Source organism: Anguilla rostrata, chromosome 19 (assembly GCF_018555375.3).
Source record: "Anguilla rostrata isolate EN2019 chromosome 19, ASM1855537v3, whole genome shotgun sequence".
Classification (NCBI taxonomy): Eukaryota; Metazoa; Chordata; class Actinopteri; order Anguilliformes; family Anguillidae; genus Anguilla; species Anguilla rostrata.
Window position 1 is genome coordinate 2,884,223 of NC_057951.1, and position 20,896 is coordinate 2,905,118.

The following is a 20,896-nucleotide window of genomic DNA, read 5'->3' on the forward strand; positions in this document are numbered from 1 at the left end:
GTTTTAGACTTGCTGCTTCTAGACACGGTCAGATATAGATTAGCATGGAGGGTGGACAGACAACAGCGGTGTCTGAACATTCCTACAACATTGTTCTAGCGTTGTAAAAAAAACCTTTTAGGTCACAGGGGGGCACAGTGGAGCTCTTTTTGGGCTGGGGTTAGATGGGACGCGTAGCACTAATGACCTCTGTCGCTCCTCCCCTGCGTCCAGCTCTTCCTGGTGTCGAACGGGGGGAAGTTCGTGAAGAAGACGCTGATCGGCGAGGCGTACATCTGGCTGGACAAGGTGGACCTGCGGAAGCGGGCGGTGAGCTGGCACAAGCTGCTGGCCAGCTCCCTGCAGACCCACCCCTAGGAGACTGGCTGGCGGAGAGGTCGCGGAAAGGTCAAGGGGCGGGGCCCCGCAGGCCAGGCCGGGGTCTCGAAGGAAGGGAGGCGGGAATGTCCAGGGACGCGCCCTTTTTTGCGGGGAGCGAGTGGGCGGAGCTTATGAGCCGAGGACACGCCCCCACCCCCCCCACCGTCATTTTCCCAGCCGAAAACCCAGGCGGGAGGAGGAGCCTGCCGTGAGACGGACAGGCGCTCGCGGGGGTGGGGGGGGGGGGAGGAGGGGCCAAGGAACGAGGCGGCGGGACGCCGGACCGGCCATCTTCCCTCGACGGGGGGCCGGCACGCGCCGAACCCCACGCCGCAGCCAAACCTGACGTCGCGATGTCACAACCCCAGCCCCGCCCCCCACCCGGCCCCATCGTCACGCCGCCTCAGCAGGAGGGAACGAGCCACAGAAACGTGCCGGTTTATTCCGTTCTTACATTCATTCGCAGAACCCATTTTCCTGCCGTTCGCATTGCAGTATTCCACCAACCGGAGACACAGTTCATTCCCGGTAGACAGCTTTTTAAAATTATTATTCATGAGTCTGTCTTGATCATGATTTGAGTCGATCTACAAAGCTGCAGTCCATATTTTTATTTTTGTATTTCGTTTTTTTTCACCTGAATACTGGAACAAAGGTTCAACAAAGAATTGTGGTCAGGGAACAGAGAATCTATTATACTTTTCACCATAGAATAATACCATAGATACATATTTTTCTTCTTAAAAAGTACGCTTGTGACTGAAGGCAAGGCCGTAAAAATGGAAAATCCTCTTTTTGCTGCTAGACCCCTGTGTCTTAACTCACACGTGTATATTCACATATAGATATATGAGAAATACAAGTCGGAAAAATGTACAAAGTATGCATTCAAAAGATACCTGAAAGAAACTATAAAGGTCAGTGTGCATGGATATAGTTATGGTGTAAAATCACACTCATGCACAGAAATGAAATTAGTTTATTCATGTAATAAATAAGATTTATTTTGTACATATTGGAGTATTTTGTGCGAAAAAATACACATATATATCCTGTCACAGACAATCCTGTTGGTTGATTATGGTGTAAGGTGTTATAAATATGTAACATTGAGCACAAGTGAAAGATAAACGATTAAATAAATATGTCCTCAGAACGGAATTCAGAGAGAACAACTACTGTATAAAATTTAGGCGCCATATATTTTTGATTTCATATCATGGAAAAATATCCCTTTGATGCATATTTGATGAGTTGTACTTTCCAAAGTATGGTTTACACTATGTGATGTCACAGAATGTGACTTCCTGTTCAGAGAGTCCAGCACGGCCATGATTTTAGTTCTGTTCAAATGTCCTGGAAGCCTTTTTATGGGTTTGAAGTCTACAGTCGTATGATTTTTGTCTTTTACACATTTGGTCAGATGCTTAGAAACTGCCTGTGTCTTACCGGGGAAGTTGTTGGTAGAAACTTCAGCCTCGGCTAATTACCAGCCATTGGTGAGCAGCTGAAGGTAAATTGTAAGCAGTTGGTACCATCAAATCACAGTTCATGATTGGACATGTGTCGTCAGCAGTCAGCAAATGGGATGATCCTTTTTGTATCATGCGACCGCTACACCCCCCCCCCCCCCCCCCAAATACCCATCTAAGTTGTGAGAACACCATTGTTTAATGTTATATGTGCAAAATGTCGTCAGACGTACTGTTAGGCTACCAATTTTGTGTCTCAGCAGAACTTGTAGTGATATAAACGTCGGAGTGTCGTGATGCTGAATTTCTGGTCTGACTGTGTGGAGTCATGGTTCTCGCTGTCGTCCGCGGTGTCGTGTGTTGTTCTTTTGCTGGTCCCACGTGCGCGTCTGTCCACGTGCGTTTGAACTCAGTGTTCTTTATTCAGACGGAGTCCTGGATTGAGTCCGGCCCCCCACGCCTTCGTCGAGCTCCCCGGAAAAAAAAAATTAACCGGCTACACGCGGTAGTCATGGATACAGCCTTTTACCGCAAGACTAGCTTTATCGTGCTGATGCATAAGTGTGTTTGTATCGGTCTCGTTTCCCTGTTTGTTTGTGTTTCTCGATCGGTGTAAAATACAAGAAACCGAACAGTGCAATTCTGGTACAAAGTGACAAGTGGCTGCTGCTCGTCTCCCGTCAGACTGTCTCTCGAGGTTTTTACACTGGCAGCCGGAGAAGTTTAATCGTGCGGCGATATCACCGGCACTACATGCAATGCGGATACACGACCGAGTAAATGTGTCAACTTTGCTCATAGTGTTAAATATTTGAGGGTTGGTTTATAAAAGATATATATGATTTTCACATGTGCCAACCTAATATTCTAACCAAATCCATAGGTTCTGTTGACATGATTCTATGCAACGTAGACTATGTGCTTTGAATGCATTTTCTTAACATATAAAATATAAGCAAACATTTTGTCTGAAAACAGAATATCTTATGAGAAAATTACTTTGTAAATTATGAAAAAAAGAAAAATTGATATTTTTTGCTTTTTTTATCTTCTACTAGTTTTGATTCATGATGTATGTGGAGTTGTGCACTTTAAAAGAGTTTTGTTTTTTGTCTTGTTTGTTAAACGTTGCTCATTCGAAGTTGTACTTGCACAAAAAAACATTTTATTTTATCAACACTTCAAGGGAAGAGTTTGAATGGTAAAAGGGCATTTTTGGTCAGCAGCACAAAGTCTGTGTTTACAGTGTTTGGAGAAAATATGCATTCGGAATTGCTGCGTATTTCTGCATTAGCGTACGGCAGTTCAAGGATATTCAGCAGTAGCTTAACATCCAGTGGAGGTGCAGTCCCGTGTCCCTCATAATTTTGAAGACTTGGATATACATATGCACGGTAAAATGCTTAGTGTCAACTTGCACAGAGAGGGATCAAGTGTATTCTATCAGAACACAATTTAAGTTTTACTGTGTGGTAAAATCTTCATCAAATTTTATTTTAGTACTCCCAGTTTGAAATTATTTTATTTTTTTCAGTACATGTATTTAAAATAGGGGGGAAAAAAGGTTTTTATGTGAATATGATAACGCAATGTTACGTTTGAGATGCATATAATTTGAACCACGTCCGTTTTTAATACGAGCTCTCCTGTTCGAATGCTGCCTTCTTTAGTCCCCAAGCGAGTAAAACACCTTCGGTTTCTTTATTACTCTCATGTTTGCTGATGGCCTGGAAGAGAAGGGGTATTACGGTTAATTTCAATCGAGCGAATGTGGTTTCTTTCTTCGTATGCCGTGTAAATACAAAAAAAAAAAAAAAAAAGCGTTTTTTTTCTATGAGAAGAGACTTTTTGGTTGGCATTGCGCATGTGACTGTGAAGAGAGAAAAAAAAAAAGTCTATCTGTGTGGTGATCCAGTGATGTAATCAGGTGAACATTTAATTGGCTCAATAAATCGTGTGCTGTCCACCCATCCCAATCCGTACAGCAGACCCTAAAATCTCACGGGATGACAGACGGGGGCAAAAATTGAATCGGCATCAGTGACTGCTGGAGGATTTAAATGTTTTCACATTGGATGTCGCATGTGTCCTTGGTGGTTTGTTAATATTTTTGCTTCCAGGTTATATAAAAAAATAAAATAAAATAAAAACAAAGAGGAAAATTGTACACATTTGTTTAAAACGGTATGCTGACTGTACAAAGATATGCTTGTAAAATCTGTCTGGGTTTTCACTCCATGTAAAAATGAAAGAATCTAATGTCATGGTTTTGTGGTTGTACACAGGATGTATTGAGATATTATGCAAATTGTGCTGTAAAAATGCTGTTTCTCTGAGTAAATAATAAATATAAAAAAGTTCTAATCCAAAAATGTGTCCTTTGCTTTGTGCAGATGCACTTTAAATGTAAGTCATTTTATTCCCTCCAGTTGCTGCTGAGTATCTCAGCTGAGGACAAAAAAGAGAGGGCTGTTGGTTATCTCTTCTAAGGATGTGTCCAGATTACAGCTGTTTTTTTGGTTATCTTAAGTGAGTTGATTATCTTAGCTGGGGATTTATCAGTGTTGAGGTGATTATCTTAGCTGGGGATATTGTCAGTGTGCAAGTCGATTTTCTTAGTTCAGGATGTGGCAGGGTACGCAGTTGATCATCTCTGCAGAGAATTCATCATTGTGGATGTGATTATTGTCACTGAGGATTTATCAATGTTGAGTTGATTGTTTTAGCTGAGGATATATGCGTAGGAGTTTCCTATTTTACCAAACGTGTTGCCAGGGTTGCAGTGGATTATCTTCGTTGAGGATGTGTGAGTGTAGCATTTTATTCTCTTAGCAGAGGATTTGTCAGTGTGGGAGTTTTCTTAGATGAAGATGTACCAGCATGGCAGTTGATTATCTTACCCAAGGAGTGCCCGGTTTGCAGTTGATTGTTGTGGAGTTATTGTGAAATTGTGGAATTAATTATTTTATCTGACAACCTAAAATCTTGGAATTAATTATCTAAGCTAAAGGATTTATCAGTGTTTAGTTGATTGATCTTAACTGAGCACTTTATGCCTTCTTCTTCTGCTGGATAAACGTAGTCCAATCACCCTCCTGCATAAATAAACAGGAATGGAAACTCTCCATTGAAAATGAGCATCAAATAAGAGATCTTAAGCAGAAATACAAGCTTGTGAAATCTGCAAGCACAAATTTTTTTCAACTCATATATTACAGATCGAATGTATTTTTATTTAATACCAAGACTATTAAACCTATTAAACAACTGTAAAGTCCCTTTTATAAAATCAGTTGTGGTTTAACATCTTCAGAAAAAAAGCCAATCTGCACGCATAAATAATTACCTATTAAATTGTATTTGGCAAAATCGGTTGCATGCAATGCTTTATGCCAAGGATTTGGCTCCCTCTGCTGGACTCACTGAGTCCTTACAGGAGTGCAGTAAGCACTCGAATATTTGCTGCTTTTTCTACCCGTTACTGCACAGAAAAAGAACATTTCTGCTCATGCTTTCTGCAAAGGGGCTTCTACATTAAGGGCTCGTTCCAGTCACTTACTTTGCCCTTCCATGCGTCCTTTCCTAGTATGGAGGGCTAAATGGGCCAAAAATATGTGAAATGGACGCGTGGAACCACGCAATGTCAACTTGTTGTCAACGGGTGCATTCCAATCGCTCATTTTTACCTCCTTAGAATGCAAATTACAGTTTATGGTTAATAAATACATTGTATTGGTTTTAAAAGATTCCTAAAAACCTAAATACCTTTGTTTTTGGTTTTTGAGAAAGAATTGTCATTGTACTTTCAATCATTGATGTTTATTAAAAAAAGAAGAATGCAGAAAGATTGAAATGTGTATTCATCCTCTATAATATACCTCTTCTTGGTATATTATTAGAAGTGAAAATTGTCCATAAATGTCTAGGATCCATGTGTGATATGTTTATATTATTTACTTACTGTTTTATTTTGTTTCGTTTCTCCTTATTTGTTTTGTTTGATTGTTTTTTTAATCATAAAGATAATTGTGAATTGATTACATTTATACAGAACTTTTATTCTCATCATCTCCAATGCATAGTGCACACCTGTGAGTGATGTCATGCTGATAAATCTGTCTCTGCCTGTATTTATCAATAAGGCCAACACTATTGCTATTTTTTGTCACAATGTATACATAGTGCCACCATGAAGAGAAGAGGTCACCACAAATGTGGGGCCCTGCCACCACGGCGATGGAGTCGTCCTCACACAGGCCCACCAGGACATCCCCAAACATCGCCCCCCCCCCCTCCCCCACGCTCCACAAGGAACATCCACAGCCCCCAGTGAAGAGTGCAGCGTGTTGGTGTATCTGCAGCATCCCAACACTGACTAGACCAGTGTCTCATTACTGTTTCATACCCAAGACTTCGCTGACGACTTGTGTAGGGCGTGAGTAACTCAGTTGCACCAAGGCACAGTATCTCAACACACCGTAAATGTACAGAGGAGACTCTGCTCCTACGGGACTGATGAACTCACACTGTACAGTGGGGCGTGATGTTCTGCTTGCTTTTATCAGTCAAGAGGAAAAGATATGCCATAGAAAGTGACTTGAAACAATTCAGGAAACATTGGGTGGCATCGCTTTGGAATACATCTTATTTAATTTTGGTGAGGCAAGATAGCCTATGTATTGTTTGTAGTACCGTAACTTGGCGTCATTTTGATATCAATACTTTTAATGGCAGGCCTAGATTTTGCCAGTTTGAATGAATGAGTTATAGATGGTGTATGTCTTGTATGTGTGAGTAACTTGCCATTTTTGTACATTGAAAACGTGTTTTTTATGAGATACAAATTACAAAACGCGTATTTACCTTTCAGTAGCACTCCCGCTGTGTGAGAATATTTACGCACAGATAGGCACCGCATGGTTTTTCAACAATGGTTTACTCGGGAAATTAAATCCAGCGTCTCATCGGCTTCTGCAATCACGTCTAATTATTGACTACATATCCCAGAAACGCTTTGAAAATCACAAACACTGCATCATTATTGGCAAAACCATATTTACTAGAATAAGGGGGGTGGACTCATTTCATTTTACGTTCAACTTACATTTAGCTAATTACACAGAGCAGTGCCCGTGCCATATACTGGTCAACTTAATAATTGAACGTATGAAGAAAAAAAAAACATTTGTGACCAATTGTTTTATTTAATTTCTTTTGTTTTTGTGCATTGAAGGGAGTGGTAAGTGGCGTGCCACTGTTAGTAAAGGCTGAGTTGTTTCGGGATGTTGCAGGTGTGTGTGAGGCAACAAGAATGACTAGATTCCCGAGAAGGGGTGAAGGAGGACGGTAATTCTGTGTGCTTGAGTTTCGAAGGGGAATTGCCGGAAAGAGTATACCTGGATTATGTGTGTCGCAGGGTGAGGCCATGTGAGAGAGCTCCTCTCAGATGTTTCTGTTGCCAAGAATATGGACATGTTGCTGCGGTATGTAGATGAGTCAGAAGACGTGGGAAGGCGTGGGAAGGACAACTGCAATGTGGGGGGTGCGCAAAGTTGAGAAAGAGCAAGCAAAGCGCCTGCACTGCGAGGGAAATCACGATACGGGGTCAGCACAGTGTCCAAAAAGAATTAAGGAAAGGAAAGTGAATAAAGATGAGAGAAGAAAAGGGATTGTCGTACGTCGAAGCTGCTAAGAGAATGGAGAGACACGAGGAGATGGTGGCAGTGCAAAAAGACCCGGAGCGGGAAAGGAACGGAGCTGATCAGAATATCTGCATGGAAAATAAAAGATCTTTGGCATTCGTTGCAATGGTCATAAATTGTGCTGCTGAAATACAGGGGAAGTCGGAAAGAGTCAAGATGGTGCTGGACGCTGCAGGGAGATACTTGAACATTGTAGACGTATCTGGAGATCCCTGCACCAGATCCCTCGGCCCTGTAATCTCTGCCCCCGGCTTGTCCTGTCGCTGCTATGCTGACGACACACAACTCTTTCTCTCCTTCTCCCCATCGGACACACAAGTCCCTGCCCGCATCTCCGCCTGCCTGAGGGACATCCAGTGCTGGAGGGCCAATCGCCACCTGAAGCTCAACCCGGGTAAGACGGAGCTAATCTTCATGCCTGCTCTAACCTCTCCCCTCCTTGATTTTTCCATCTCCCTAGGGGACACCTTAGTGACATCATCACCCTGTGCCAGGAATCTCGGAGTGGTGATGGACAACAGGCTGTCCCTCTCCAAGAACATCGCAGCGGTAAGCCGGGCGTGCAGATTCTTCCTGTACAACATCCGGAGAATCCGCCCCTTTCTCACCACCTACTCAACCCAGCTCCTGGTCCAAGCAATGGTTCTATCCCACCTGGACTACTGCAACTCTCTTCTGGCTGGACTACCGGCATCTGCCACCAGACCCCTGCAACTCATTCAGAATGCTGCGGCTCGTCTGGTCTTCAACCTCCCCAGACACTCTCACGCCACCCCCCTGCTCACTACCCTCCATGGTCCCGTTGGTGATCAAATTAACATTGGTCCTAGTCAGCAGTCAAGATCAGCCCAGCAACCTCAAGATTTCAACTACACAGCCAGACCTTGTACCTCAGGGCACCTGGCACCTCCCTCTTGCACTTGGCTCCGGTCACGTCTCCTGTCTGTTTTGGCTCCACGATGGTGGAATGACCTCCCCGTGGAAGTCAGAACAGCTAAGACCCTGACCACCTTCAAACGACGACTGAAGACTCACCTCTTCAGGCTGCACCTCTCCCCATCCCTCCCTACCTCCCTGTAGTCTCTAACTGACTATGTAATCTTAGGGTTGTAGCTAGGCAGGCTGTTTATCTTAGTTGACTTAGTTATTGCACTTGTGCCTACTCAACTATTGCTTGTTTTATTTGCATAGACTGCTTTGTTGCTGTTTTTGTTGTGTTAATCAGATTAACCTACAGAGTCCAAATTAAACTATGCGGTTGTTCCCTGCACTTGGAACTGTACTTCCCTCTAGGGTTTTCAACACACTTGTTCCTGGTTATGGTTATACACTTTGTTGTACGTCGCGCTGGATAAGAGCATCTGCCAAATGCCTGTAATGTAATGTAATGTAATGGAGAAGATCTAGATGTTACACTGCGGGAAGGATTTGCATCAACTCAGGCAACTGGGTCTGGGTTATAGAATGGAATATGTCGTGACTGGGATCACTTTGGGTGGACATTGTAAATAGTTATAGTAATGTGAAGTTGTTACATACCAGCAAATGCCGGGAATGCACCATTTCTGGACGCCAACCACAGTAAAACAAAACAGAAACAGAAACACTCTGGTACAATAGGTGGCGGCATGCACCTTTAACGTTGGTTTGTAGTCTGCCAGTAAAATCAAAGAAGAAGAACTGCGTCACCAAGCGAATGTTTAAGGAATGGCACTCGAATCGAGATTACAGAAAGTTTCAGTTTCATTTCTTCAGTAATCAGAAAATTACAGGGAAGCGAGCAAGCGGAAGGGTAGCCAGCAGACCTCTGATAAAAATGTCTACTGTCTCCAACTTTATCACCACGGTTATCTGTAAAAATGAAGGCTGTATGGAGTATGGATCGCTTGAACAAACTATCCGGCGAAGTCTCACTATTTCTGAATCAATACTTGTCGGTATCTTGAGAGACACCTGCAAGTTTGTTGTTATTGATGGAAAAGAAAAATGCTCCGCGACCAGTGCCCTGAGCGCAGACAGCTTGATCATAGCAAAGACATCACTAAGGGTTTGCAAAAAACAGCCCGGCGACTGTGTCAGCTGTGAAGATTTACATCTGTGCAAATATCTTGTGTGCGGCAGCTGCAAGTACGGGTATGTAGATGTTATGGGTATCGGTAGGACGTGGTACACTCATAAACGTTTATCTGAAGTGTGTTCTAGTACATATTGCCATTAAACTTTTCGTATTTTGTGTCACCAAAATCCCTGACAGGTCTTGCTGACAATGTCTGTTATTTTACTGTTGTATAATTGGTGAACCAGGTAATGTTTTAACAGTCTCTAACACCAGACTGTTATCGCGATTAAACCTATCACATAACAAACGATGGCCACGGGTGTGCCTACATTTTAGTCATGTGCTAGCTGTGGAATGCGCCCATGTCTTTTTCACCTGGCTGAATTCACTTTTGCTTAAAAATGTTTGTAATTGATCAGGTCCGTGGTGACGCTTAGTCCGGCTACCTTGAAATTATTCTGTTTTATTCTGATCTCAATCGATCATTTTTATGCTGCAAAGTAAACAGATACTCTGTAGCTTACCCTGTTGAATGTTTCGTAACATAATAACATAGATGTATGAGTCACTTAGAACACTTGTGTAATGCAGGGTTGTCTTTAGTGTAAGAGTTCGCAGTTTAACCGATTTCAGCAGGTGCCATTAACCAATTTTGCTGAAGTAGTTTTAATCATGGCATTATAATGTTGTAACTCACAAGGGTGTCTGCAAAATTTTGTCTTGCTCATATTTTTGTGTAGCAATTATATGACAGATTTGTTGATATGTTGCGACATTATTTCTTGTTTTTGGTCAGTAATATTTTCCCCCCACAACCGAAGACGATAGAATATACGGCTCTGGTTTATATTCATTTACGGTCGTATTTACCTAGTTTACGTTAACCCTTTCAGGAACAAGTGCAAAAATTCCCACGACTTGGACTCGGCCTACAACAGAGCGGTCTGCGCCAGACACGGCCTGCAGGACCTGAGGGCTGCAGAGCTGTTCGCCCTGCTGCTTCAGAACGACCCGTCTCTACTGCCGGAGGTGAGAACCCCGGCCTGCCGCCCAAACGGAGTCACAGCACACGCCGGGATACGTGCTTGTGTTCAGTCGTTTCTCGCCTGTTTGTTTGCCTTTGTTGTCGTCAATGAACACACCTCCGGGTAGGCTTAAAAGAACCTACTTATCGAGTGTAAGAACGCTTGAAATCCGTTCAGTTTGAAAGGTACTTGTTCTTTGATGTCACCACTACTGACTACTGACCGCTTACCTTGGCAAGAAACACTTTGACACTACTAAATCCAGAAATAAAATATACGTACACTTGTACACTAAAGCCTCCTGCCTTCTGTCATCCATTTTCACATAAAAAAATTATTTTTCACCCTCAAATACAGAACAGAGAACAGCATTGCTACTGGAAAGAGAAAAGCATGGAAACGACTTGCATCAAAGTGCACTTAGTTTCTCAGTCCTCCCAAGAACATAAAAAGAACTTCTGGTGAAATCTTGCCTTCTTGCCTCGTTGCGTTCTTAAGTTTGGAATGCTCTTGATCACGTGACCACCTTACTTCGGCACCTGCTACGCACTCTAGATCTGTGGTAACCAACCCAGTTCCTGGAGATCTACCGTCCTGTAGGTTTTCATTTCAACACACCTGGCTCCCCTAATTGGAGTGAAAAACCTACAGGATGGTAGATCTCTAGCTGTTGAATGAGGTGTGCTTTGTTATGTTTGGAGTGAAAACCTACAGGACAGTAGATCTCCAGGATCAGGGCTGGTCACCACCGCTCTAGATCGAACGCGATGCGCGTCCAGTTTGGAGCACGGCTCGCCGCGCGCGCGTGGCAGGTGCATTGTGGGAAGCGTTGACCTCCCCTTTTTCGATCGCCCCTTTTCAGGTGTGCGCGCATTACAACAGGGGCAACGGCGAGCACGGCTCCTGCAGGTTCAAGGGGAGCTGCAAGGGCCTGCACATGTGCCAGCACTTCCTGCAGGGCGACTGCGCCTTCGGGGACCGCTGCAAGCGGGTGCACGCCTTCGACGGCGCCGCCCGCGAGATCCTGAAGCGCCGGGGCGCCGGCCCGGAGAGGGGCGCCGACTGCCTGTACAAGGCGTACCGGAACATGTTCGCCGTCGCCGGGCACGCGGACGGCCCCGCGGGTAGGGTACGCGCCCGCGGGACGGGCGGGGGGGGGGGGTAGCGGCTGTCGCCGCGGGACAGGCGGGATGGTCACCGTTTCAGATTTGAGACAGTCTCGGTGTTGTTCACTCTTGCGAAAATATACAATATATATACAGAAAATATATCGAAATATATTATCAAGTTATTCCAAAGCGTTGCAATATCTGGGAAAATATACAAGCTATCGCCACTTTCGTGAATGTATATCAATTTACATATACGTGAAATATATATATATGAATACACTCACACACGCATATATATATATACATATACTGTATACACACACACACACATTATATATATATATATATATATATATTAATATAATCATTAATAAAAATATATTGCTAATTTAGCGTGTATGTCCATTGAGCTGTAACGCATGGCAGCGGCGCTGGTTTAGCTTGTGTGTGTTCACGCTCCGCAGCGGGCCGCCCCACGGCCGCCGCGGCTCCTGCGCCGCCGCCGCCGCCGCTGCTGCCGCCCCGCCGCCGCCGACAAGGGAGCGCTCCCGCCAGCACTCCAGCCCCTCCGCCAGCGAGGCCGACAGCAGCGAGATCTGCCTGTTCTTCCTCCGCCGCCACTGCAGTTTCAAAGGTTCGTCTTTATCCCCTCCTTCCCTTCTTCGTCTCCTCTTCTTCCTCTTCCCCCCTCTGCCCTCCCCGTTTCCTTCCGGACGGTTCCGCAGGGCGTGCCCTGCTCTCCTCTCAAGCCTCGCCCTCCTTTTTTTAAGCTCTTAAGCTCTCTGTATTGGATTATATGTTGACGCCTTTGCGCTAAGGGAAATTTCTTGTACATCGTACTTCGGCGAATAAATAATTCTGATTCTGCATTTGTTCTGCAGAGAAGTGCATTCGGGTTCACTACCACCTGCCCTACAGATGGCAGATCTCTCAGAGGGATGGAACCACCTGGAAGGATCTGCTGGACATGGAGGATGTTGAGCAAGCCTACTGTAACCCTGCGAACGATGCAAGGTTTGCACCGAACGATTCGCAAAGCAGCTCTCTCCGCCCAGTGGATCACACTGGCTGGCAGCGCGGCGATAGAAATGGGGGGGTGGGTGCGGGGGACGGGGCCGAGCGACTGCAGCCCTCTCTCACTCACTCCCCATGTGGGCCTGTTCCCAGTAAGGGGATTTCGCAGGTGGATTTCCTCGCCATGACGAGCGGGGCCTCGGAAGTGCGCCGCCTCTCCAGCGTCTCCTCCGTCACCAAGCCCCCCCACTTCATCCTCACCACCGACTGGCTGTGGTACTGGAAGAGTGACCAGGGGAAGTGGCTCGAGTTTGGCTCTGAGGTCAGTTATCCCATTTTAAAAAAAAAAGTTTTTCTAAACGCCAGTGTTCTAGAACTCCCATCGCTTTCCGTCACCCGCGGTGATTGTGACGTCATGAATTAGAATGTTCGGTTACGAACGTTCTAATCGCGTATATGCGACTATACACCCTTAAAGGGTTAATTGTCAAGGACAAATAAGGCAGTGCGTTTCCAGGAAGTTGTCGTTGTCGTCGACGCCTTATCTTTTCCCAAGGACGGGGGGGAGCTGCCGGTAAGCACGTCTGCAGCGCGTCTAAGCGCAGAGCTATTTACTCGGGCCGCGTCGTGGGGGAATCAAGACCGGGCGGCGGTAAAACCTTTGGCCCCGTTTCCTTGTAGGGTGACGCGGACGGGGGGTCCTCCATCACGTCCCAGACTCTGGAGAACATTTACCTGGCCGACACCGACGGGGAGATCCCCTTCACCGCTGGCAGTCAGCAGTACTTGCTCAGCTTCAAAGGTACAGTGCGGAACCCCCCCCACCCCGTGTCGGAATGGTTTATTCCTACGCTTTATTTCATTGGTGTCTTTTATTTATTTGTTTATTTTTTGCTTCCTCGTCTTTGCCCTGGGGTCCGTTTTACCCTGCGGCCCGTGCCGGTTCCAAGAACTCACCGCTCGGTTCTGTGTCCCTCCCAGACATGACTCAGCGAAACCTAAAATATAACACCAAGAGGGAGGTTCGAAGGCGGCCCCGCTTCCTCTCCGGTAAAGACGTGGAGAAAAAGCGAAAGGTAAGTGCGAGATGAGATGATATGAGGCTTTTAATCATACGCTGTACTCTGCCAAGTGAATGACGCATTATATAGCGCTTACAACCTTTAAGATGCCTTCATTGCAGAGCAGTTAGGTAGGGTCTTTTGGACTTCGAATCAGCGGTTGAACGCAACCTCCGACTCCAACACGGTTACCTCTGAGCTATACCCTTGTTTGCTACACTGTACTGTTTAATCCTCTGTGTATGAAGCCTACCTATGAATTTAACCAAAATCGAGATAGGCAGCCATCTTCTAGCACGGTGGTAACCAACACTGTTCCTGGAGATGTACCATCCTGTAAGGGATCCTTGTAATTCCAAACCCTAACAAAGCCACACCTCACTCAACAGCTAGAGATCTCAGTGACCTGCTAATTAGTAGAATTAGGTGTGTCGAATTAGGTTTGGAATAAAAACCTACAGGATGGTTGATCTCCAGCAACAGGGTTGGGCAGCCCTGCTCTAGCAAAATAACCTGTGTAGGTACATGACAGAAGTTTTGGGCAGATAGCCCTTAATTTGAGACACAGTGGATTGCATTGTTCTGTTCTTTAGGACCACTCTGTCATAACCAAAATGATAAGGGTTTCAACCAAGCAGGAGAGCAGAGGGAATGCAGCTCAATGCCGTACTGAGCTCTTCAGTTAAAATCACAATTGGTTGTTTCATCAGTAGCGTGAAAGCATGTCCCTGACTTCCTCCAATGAAATCATGTCTTATTAAATAGGAAGCAAAGAGTTCTGTGATCCAACCAATCAGAGGTGCTTCTGGGTTCCTGTCTGAAATAGCTAGGCTGTCCAACAGTCTATTAAATGTGTTGAAATGCAGTTGGCCTTACCATTTGCTCCATATATTACTATTTGTCTATGCTATATTTAATGATCCATTCTTTCCCTGGTAATGAAATTTGAATAGATTGTATTTCCACTTTGGTGGATTCATAGCAGTCTTATCACATTGAGGTATACAGCATTAGAGTATAAGACCATATGAATAAATAAATAAAAATGAGAACTGCCCATCGGGGCTTTCCTTTTTCAAATAGACAATGCGCGCGAACGAACGCACAAAAACATCCCCTGGGTTTCCCTGCGTCACACGGAAAAGTTAAAAGTAAAACTGAAGAGAGTTAGGAAAATACGCTCACTGGTAAATGATTTTCTTTGAAGGACGGTGGGCGTGGCCTGCCGAGATTGACTGTGCGTGTCCTGTCTGTCTGTCTGTCTGTCTGTCTGTCTGTCTCAGCGGAACTCCGGAAGCTTCCGGCTCGTCTGCCGCCAGCGTTCCGAAGCACTGGGACCAGGAAGCCCTGGCTGACTTTGAATACAAGGTCATCCCAGCACCGCGCACGCTACGACAACGCTCTCCTCTCCCCCTGCTACCGTGGCGACAGGGAGGGGCTGTTTGTTTTATTGTTTTACAGGCATTCAGCAGACGCTCTTATCCAGAGCGACTTACATTGTTACCCAATTATGCAGCTGGATATATACTACTGGAGCAACGCAGGTTAAGCACCTTGCTCAAGGGTACAACGGCAGTGTCCCTACCGGGGAATCGAACCTGCGACCTTTAGGTTACAAGACCAACTCCTTAGCCATTACGCTACACTGCCGCCTGTTCGGCTCGGCAGGGATTTAGCCCATTAAGTTTGAATTAGGCATTGCATTCTACTACTGCTAAGTATAAGAAAAGTTGGTACAAGCACAGCGACTGTACAATAATTAGCTGTAATTATTACCAATTGCTTAGCAGACAGCTTTGTGAATTGTTATTTACCATTCATCCAGAATTATAAATGTACAGGACAAAATGATCTTGTGTATAATGTGCTGTATAATGTGGGTGCTGAATGTGTCACAGAGGAAATTCTGATTGAGTAGCTTTCTGAAGGGGACAGCTGCACCATTCTAGTAAAAATACCGTTAACGCAGAGATTCCTATCCAGTGAGAATTGCAGAAGTGGAGACTATCAGTGATAGTCTTAGGAATTCCACTGTGTGATGTCACCAAGAAGACACAGAATGGCCTTTTTGGTGACCTCAAAGTGCAGAGTTAACCAAACTAACTCGATTTTTTAAACCAAAGTAAATACAAGTAAAAGGATAGCCTGTATCTACGCAGCGTTACCTGCAACATTATTCCAAAAAGGAAATCCAAATACAAACCAGGAGGACAGCTGAAGTGGGTCAGGGGAACCATGGTGTAGTCCGGTGGTTCTTAAACTCTGTCCTGGTGGACCACTGTGTGTGCTGGTTTTCATTCCAACCTCAACTGCAATCCCAGAATTTGAACAAGCTGTTCATTTTTCTTAATGAGGTGCTCTTCGTGTTTTAGAGCTGGGGTCCCCAGTCTTACCCAGAAAGGGCCAGTGTGGGTGCACACACCTGATTCTGCTAATCAATCACTAGACTGGTTGCTAGGCACCTCGATTAGTAGAGTCAGGTGTGCGCGCCCACTGTTACTCTGCTAAGTGCCTTTGCCGTAGTTCTCTGAGCGCTGTACAAACAACATCGATTTGATTTGATGATTACTCTGCCCGGGTCATGTAACCCATGGTAACCCTTTGGTGAATCCCCCTGCCCGCGATGCCACGCCGGGCGTGACTCCTGCTCTCTGTCCCTCTCCACAGCTCACTTGCCTGTCGGCCACGTCCACGGAGTTCCAGCAGGTGCAGAAGCTGTTCAAGCGGACCATGCCCAAGAGCACTGTGCACAGCATCCAGAGGATCCAGAACCCCTCCCTGCACAAGGTCTTCCAGTGGTGAGCACGAGGAGACACACATACACACACACACACACACACACACACACACACATACACATACACACTCACATACACATGCACACAACACACACACACACAGAGCATTGTACTGCTATACTTGTGAGGACTTCCGACTGATTTCCATTGACTACATTCATTCCGTAACCTCTAACCCTAACCCCAACCCCAACCACTACATGCCTAACCCTAACCCTAACCTAATTCTAACCCTAACCCTAACCCTAAGTCCTAGCCTCTTGAAAAAGTGAGGACCTCAAAATGTCCTCACTTTCCGTAATTTTCCTCATCCTTCTATCCTTGTGAGGACATTTGGTTCTCACAAAGGTAGTAGTACAAGTCCACACTTTCTCTCTCTCACTCACACACACACACTCTCACACACACACACACAGGCTCTCACACACACACACACACACACACACACACACACAGGCTCTCACACACACACACACACACACACTCCCTCCTTACCTCACGCTGGCTCCCTGTACGTGCGTGCTGGCAGGCAGAAGGAGAAGATGCAGAAGAAGAATGGAGGTCGGCCTGTAGACCAGCGGCTCCTGTTCCACGGCACTGAGCAGTCCCTCACCAAGGCCATCTGCGAGCAGAACTTCGACTGGAGGATCTGCGGCATCCACGGGTCCCACTACGGCAAAGGTAAACCAAACCCCCCCCCACCCCCCCCCCCCCCCCACCATGCATCACCATGGTAACCAGCACCGGGAGTTTTCATTAACGGGAAAGAAGGCTGGGTAGGAAGAGAATAAGCTGCTAGCAAAGTAAACAACTCATGATACAAAAACGATGGAACATACTAGATTGAATAGCCATATGTGTTCCATTTCGTTGTTTTGTTCATAAGCGTTTTCAGTATGGTCTAGCTTAGACTTCAGTTAGCGTGCCTGCACTCTGTAGACTATAACCTGTTATCTGCTAGCCGATAGCGTATTGCGTGCTAGCATGGAGGGGTCGGTCCTGTACCAGCCCCTAACTGCCTGAAAGACTCAGCGAATGGGAAGAATATGACCTGGCACATCCTGCTTCTAAGTACAGATATTCCAGCAGGTATTCAATGGAGCGCACCCCACCTAGCGCTAGAACACGCCGTATGCATTTTAAACCTTTGTCCGCTGTGACAATGCCAACCACTCTAGGGGCGACGTAGCTCAGGAGGTAAGACCGATTGTCTGGCAGTCGGAGGGTTGCCGGTTCAAACCCCGCCCTGGGCATGTCGAAGTGTCCTTGAGCAAGACACCTAACCCCTAACCCCTAACTGCTCTGGCGAATGAGAGGCATCAATTGTAAAGCGCTTTGGATAAAAGCGCTATATAAATGCAGTCCATTTACCATTTACCATGATACGTTAGGGAGGAGACAGCTGGTGCTCATTAATACATTCCTTTCCCATATACACTGGGCCTGTGCTCTCTAACTACATATCTTTCCCAATACAATGGGCTTGTGTTTTTTGAGTACGTCCATATTTATTTCCCACAGAAGTTTTAGAAAGAAAGCTGTAGCTCTCTCGCCTTTTCCCATCCGTTTTGCCATTTTCTTAAAGTAATTATTATTAGTTCTTTCTTGGTAGAGGCACTCCAATTCTTTTTGGTTTTCATCCAATTTATCGAGCGTCTCATTGGGTATATTGTTAGAACTATCTACAATCCTATTTAATACATCAATGTCTTTTCTCTGTTTAAAAATTATTTTCGTTTTTTTTTTTTTGCGAAGAAAATTTAATTACATGGCCTCTAAAGGTACACTTAAAAGCATCCCATACTATATGGGGATTTGCTGAGTTAATATTGTAAGAAAAAAATCTGTGATAAATTAATTTGTTTTGGTTATAAAATTAGAGTCATTTAACAGGTGTTGATTAAATTTCCAGTACCCAGGGCCACGTGGTATTTCTGTGAGCATTAAATGAATTGCAATTCATTGAGTCTGGTGTTGCTGAAGTCAGCAACAGTGTTTGTGTCAAAGTAAAAATTATTGTCTTTGAACTATAGCGCAGATCTGTGTAAATATTTGTCTTGACGCAGTTAATATAGTTTAACTGGATTATGAATGATCCATGTTACACTTTCTCCTGGTGGTGGACTTAAACGCGAAGACGGGCGCCGGTAACGAACGCTCGATGTCTGTGTCTCGCAGGAAGTTACTTTGCCAGGGACGCCTCGTACTCGGACCGGTACTCCAAGTCCAGCGGCCGGACGAAGACCGTGTTCGCCGTGCAGGTCCTGGTCGGGGAGTACGCCAAAGGGAAAAGCAGCTACCTCCGCCCCCCCCAGAAAGCCAGCGACCAGGGCTTCTACGACAGCTGCGTCGACTCCGTGGCGAACCCTGCCATTTTCGTCGTCTTTGAGAAACACCAGATCTACCCGGAGTACATTATCGAGTACGGTCCTTGATCCTGAAGTAAAGAGTCGTAGATCCGAAATTCAACTATGCAGAAAAGATAAGACGCGCTAATGTGCGCTAAATCAAAAATGGCTTTCGCAGTTTTACTGATATTTTGTGAGCTTGGATAGCCTTCAAGACTGCGTGTAACAATTCTTTAAAAATAGTTTTTGCTGCGAGTAACATTCATCACAATATCTGGGAACTAATATTTGCGATTTAAACATATCTTTATAGTGGGATAAACTGGTGTCAGGTCACTTTTGTATAATTTAAAACTTTGCTGTCTTCTGTGGTCTTTAAAGGGCTTATGTTTTTAAATTTCATACTCGCTGTAAGGGGATCTAAACCAATGTAGAGTACCAGACAGACTGGGGTGTCTTGTGTGGCATGGCCCGTAGGGCGCTTTCCACATGCTCAAACTATTTAGATACCTCCAGGTTTGTGATTTCACAACTAGAAAAACTACCTGCAATATCAATGCTAAGATATCAGCAGTGTCTGCAAATATATATATATATATATATCGGCAAATCTATAACTCGTTTCTATAATGTCTTAAGCCAGACTGAGGTGTTAAATATGCAGGATGTCGCGCAGACATGGCAAAATGAACTTGGTGTGTACATTGACGAGGATAAATGGGATGTGATATGAGACCATTCAAAGAAAATATCAGTGTGTGACCGTGCTAGACTATTGCCGTTTAAAATCCTGCACCGTTTGCAAATCTCCCCCAACAAAAGATTTAAAATGAACCCCCAGTTTTCACCTATGTGCCAAAAATGTCAAATCTCAGTAGGGACCTACACTCGTTGTATCTGGTCCTGCCCTGAAATCCAAGTATATTGGATGGATATTTTGCAGGATGTGGTAAAAATCTTTGGTGTGGTTTTTGCATATGAACCCACTCTCTTTCGAGTCAAGATGCAATAGTTGGTACTAGTTCTGGCTAGTTATGATATCCTTGCATATGCCGCAAGGAAGAATATTTTTTCTGTCATGGATAAATGACAAACCTCCTGCCAAAGCAAATTGGCATAAGATAATTATGGAGTGTTTTACCCTTGAATACTTGACCTGTCTACTTCACTCTTCAAAAAGACAGTTCGTGAAAATATGGACTCCATCTCTCTACTTCTCCAACTCCCCAGTGGCTTCAACACTTTCAAGCATTCTCCTGGACTAACTGAGATACCTGTGCCTTGCCTATGATGCTGTAACTGTAATGCACCCTTGTCATCTGCACTTTTATTGTATCCCAGCTTTTATTTTATGTAAACAAAAAAAAATGTAAATGTCAACATTCATACTGATTGTGTAGACCAATGCTGTGCTGAGCTTTTTGTTGTTGTCTGTGTGTTTGTGGAAAAAAAAAAAAAAAAGAACAAAACTTAATAAATATATTTGGGAAAAAAAAAATCTGTCTCAACTGATCTGACTTACCTGATCTGACTGTCATTGACACTGCTGTAGAGAGAGCACTTCTGGTGTTTTTTTGGATTGAATGCCTCAGATGTGAAAAAAGTGATTCTACTCCCCAATTTTTGTTGTGAAATTTTGGTGACTCGCTGCACGTCCGTTTTTGGTGTTAATGTTCTGAAATGTTCAGATTGCAAAATCCAGAGAACCAGGTACTATAAATCCAAAGAACAAATCGTTTATGACCAACACAGTAAACACATTTTTTTATGGTCTGATACCAGTATCTTAGCTTCAGTGCAGGAATGTTTGGCTTTCTGAGCTGTTTATAAACCAATATAATGGAACTAGAATCAAGATTGCGACTGAATCAAAGTAAAGAACCCTTTCTGAGAACTGCATAGTAAAAATGATTAATGAGTGGTGACTGCACCACTGTGACCGCCC

General features: G+C 44.7%; 2 protein-coding genes across 2 annotated transcripts in view; both read left to right on the top strand.

Moving 5' to 3' along the window:
- LOC135246029 (protein piccolo-like) overlaps positions 1–4,204 on the top strand; it is a 118,953-nt gene extending 114,749 nt beyond the window's left edge. Inside the window, exon 29 of the mRNA XM_064319521.1 lies at positions 214–4,204. Coding sequence (XP_064175591.1) covers positions 214–357 — 144 coding nt within the window. The 3' untranslated portion in view covers positions 358–4,204. The remainder of the gene's footprint in view (positions 1–213) is intronic.
- Positions 4,205–9,217: 5,013 nt separating this feature from the next.
- Positions 9,218–20,571, top strand: LOC135245669 (protein mono-ADP-ribosyltransferase PARP12-like). The gene is made up of 13 exons (XM_064318879.1): positions 9,218–9,667; positions 10,487–10,622; positions 11,481–11,779; positions 12,270–12,364; positions 12,612–12,744; positions 12,898–13,066; positions 13,426–13,546; positions 13,726–13,820; positions 14,603–14,604; positions 15,089–15,173; positions 16,473–16,603; positions 17,133–17,284; positions 18,782–20,571. The coding sequence occupies exons 1-13, from the start codon at positions 9,231–9,233 to the stop codon at positions 19,036–19,038; spliced, it is 2,112 nt and encodes a 703-aa protein (XP_064174949.1). The 5' UTR covers positions 9,218–9,230; the 3' UTR covers positions 19,039–20,571.
- Positions 20,572–20,896: the final 325 nt, after the last annotated feature.

Excerpts from the sequence above, each read along its gene's own strand:
- LOC135245669 (XM_064318879.1), top strand. The coding sequence starts at position 9,231 with ATGTTTAAGGAATGGCACTCGAATCGAGATTACAGAAAGTTTCAGTTT. Across the intron at positions 9,668-10,486 it reads TGCGGCAGCTGCAAGTACGG|GAACAAGTGCAAAAATTCCC; the intron begins GTATGTAGATGT and ends TAACCCTTTCAG. Across the intron at positions 13,067-13,425 it reads GGCTCGAGTTTGGCTCTGAG|GGTGACGCGGACGGGGGGTC; the intron begins GTCAGTTATCCC and ends GTTTCCTTGTAG.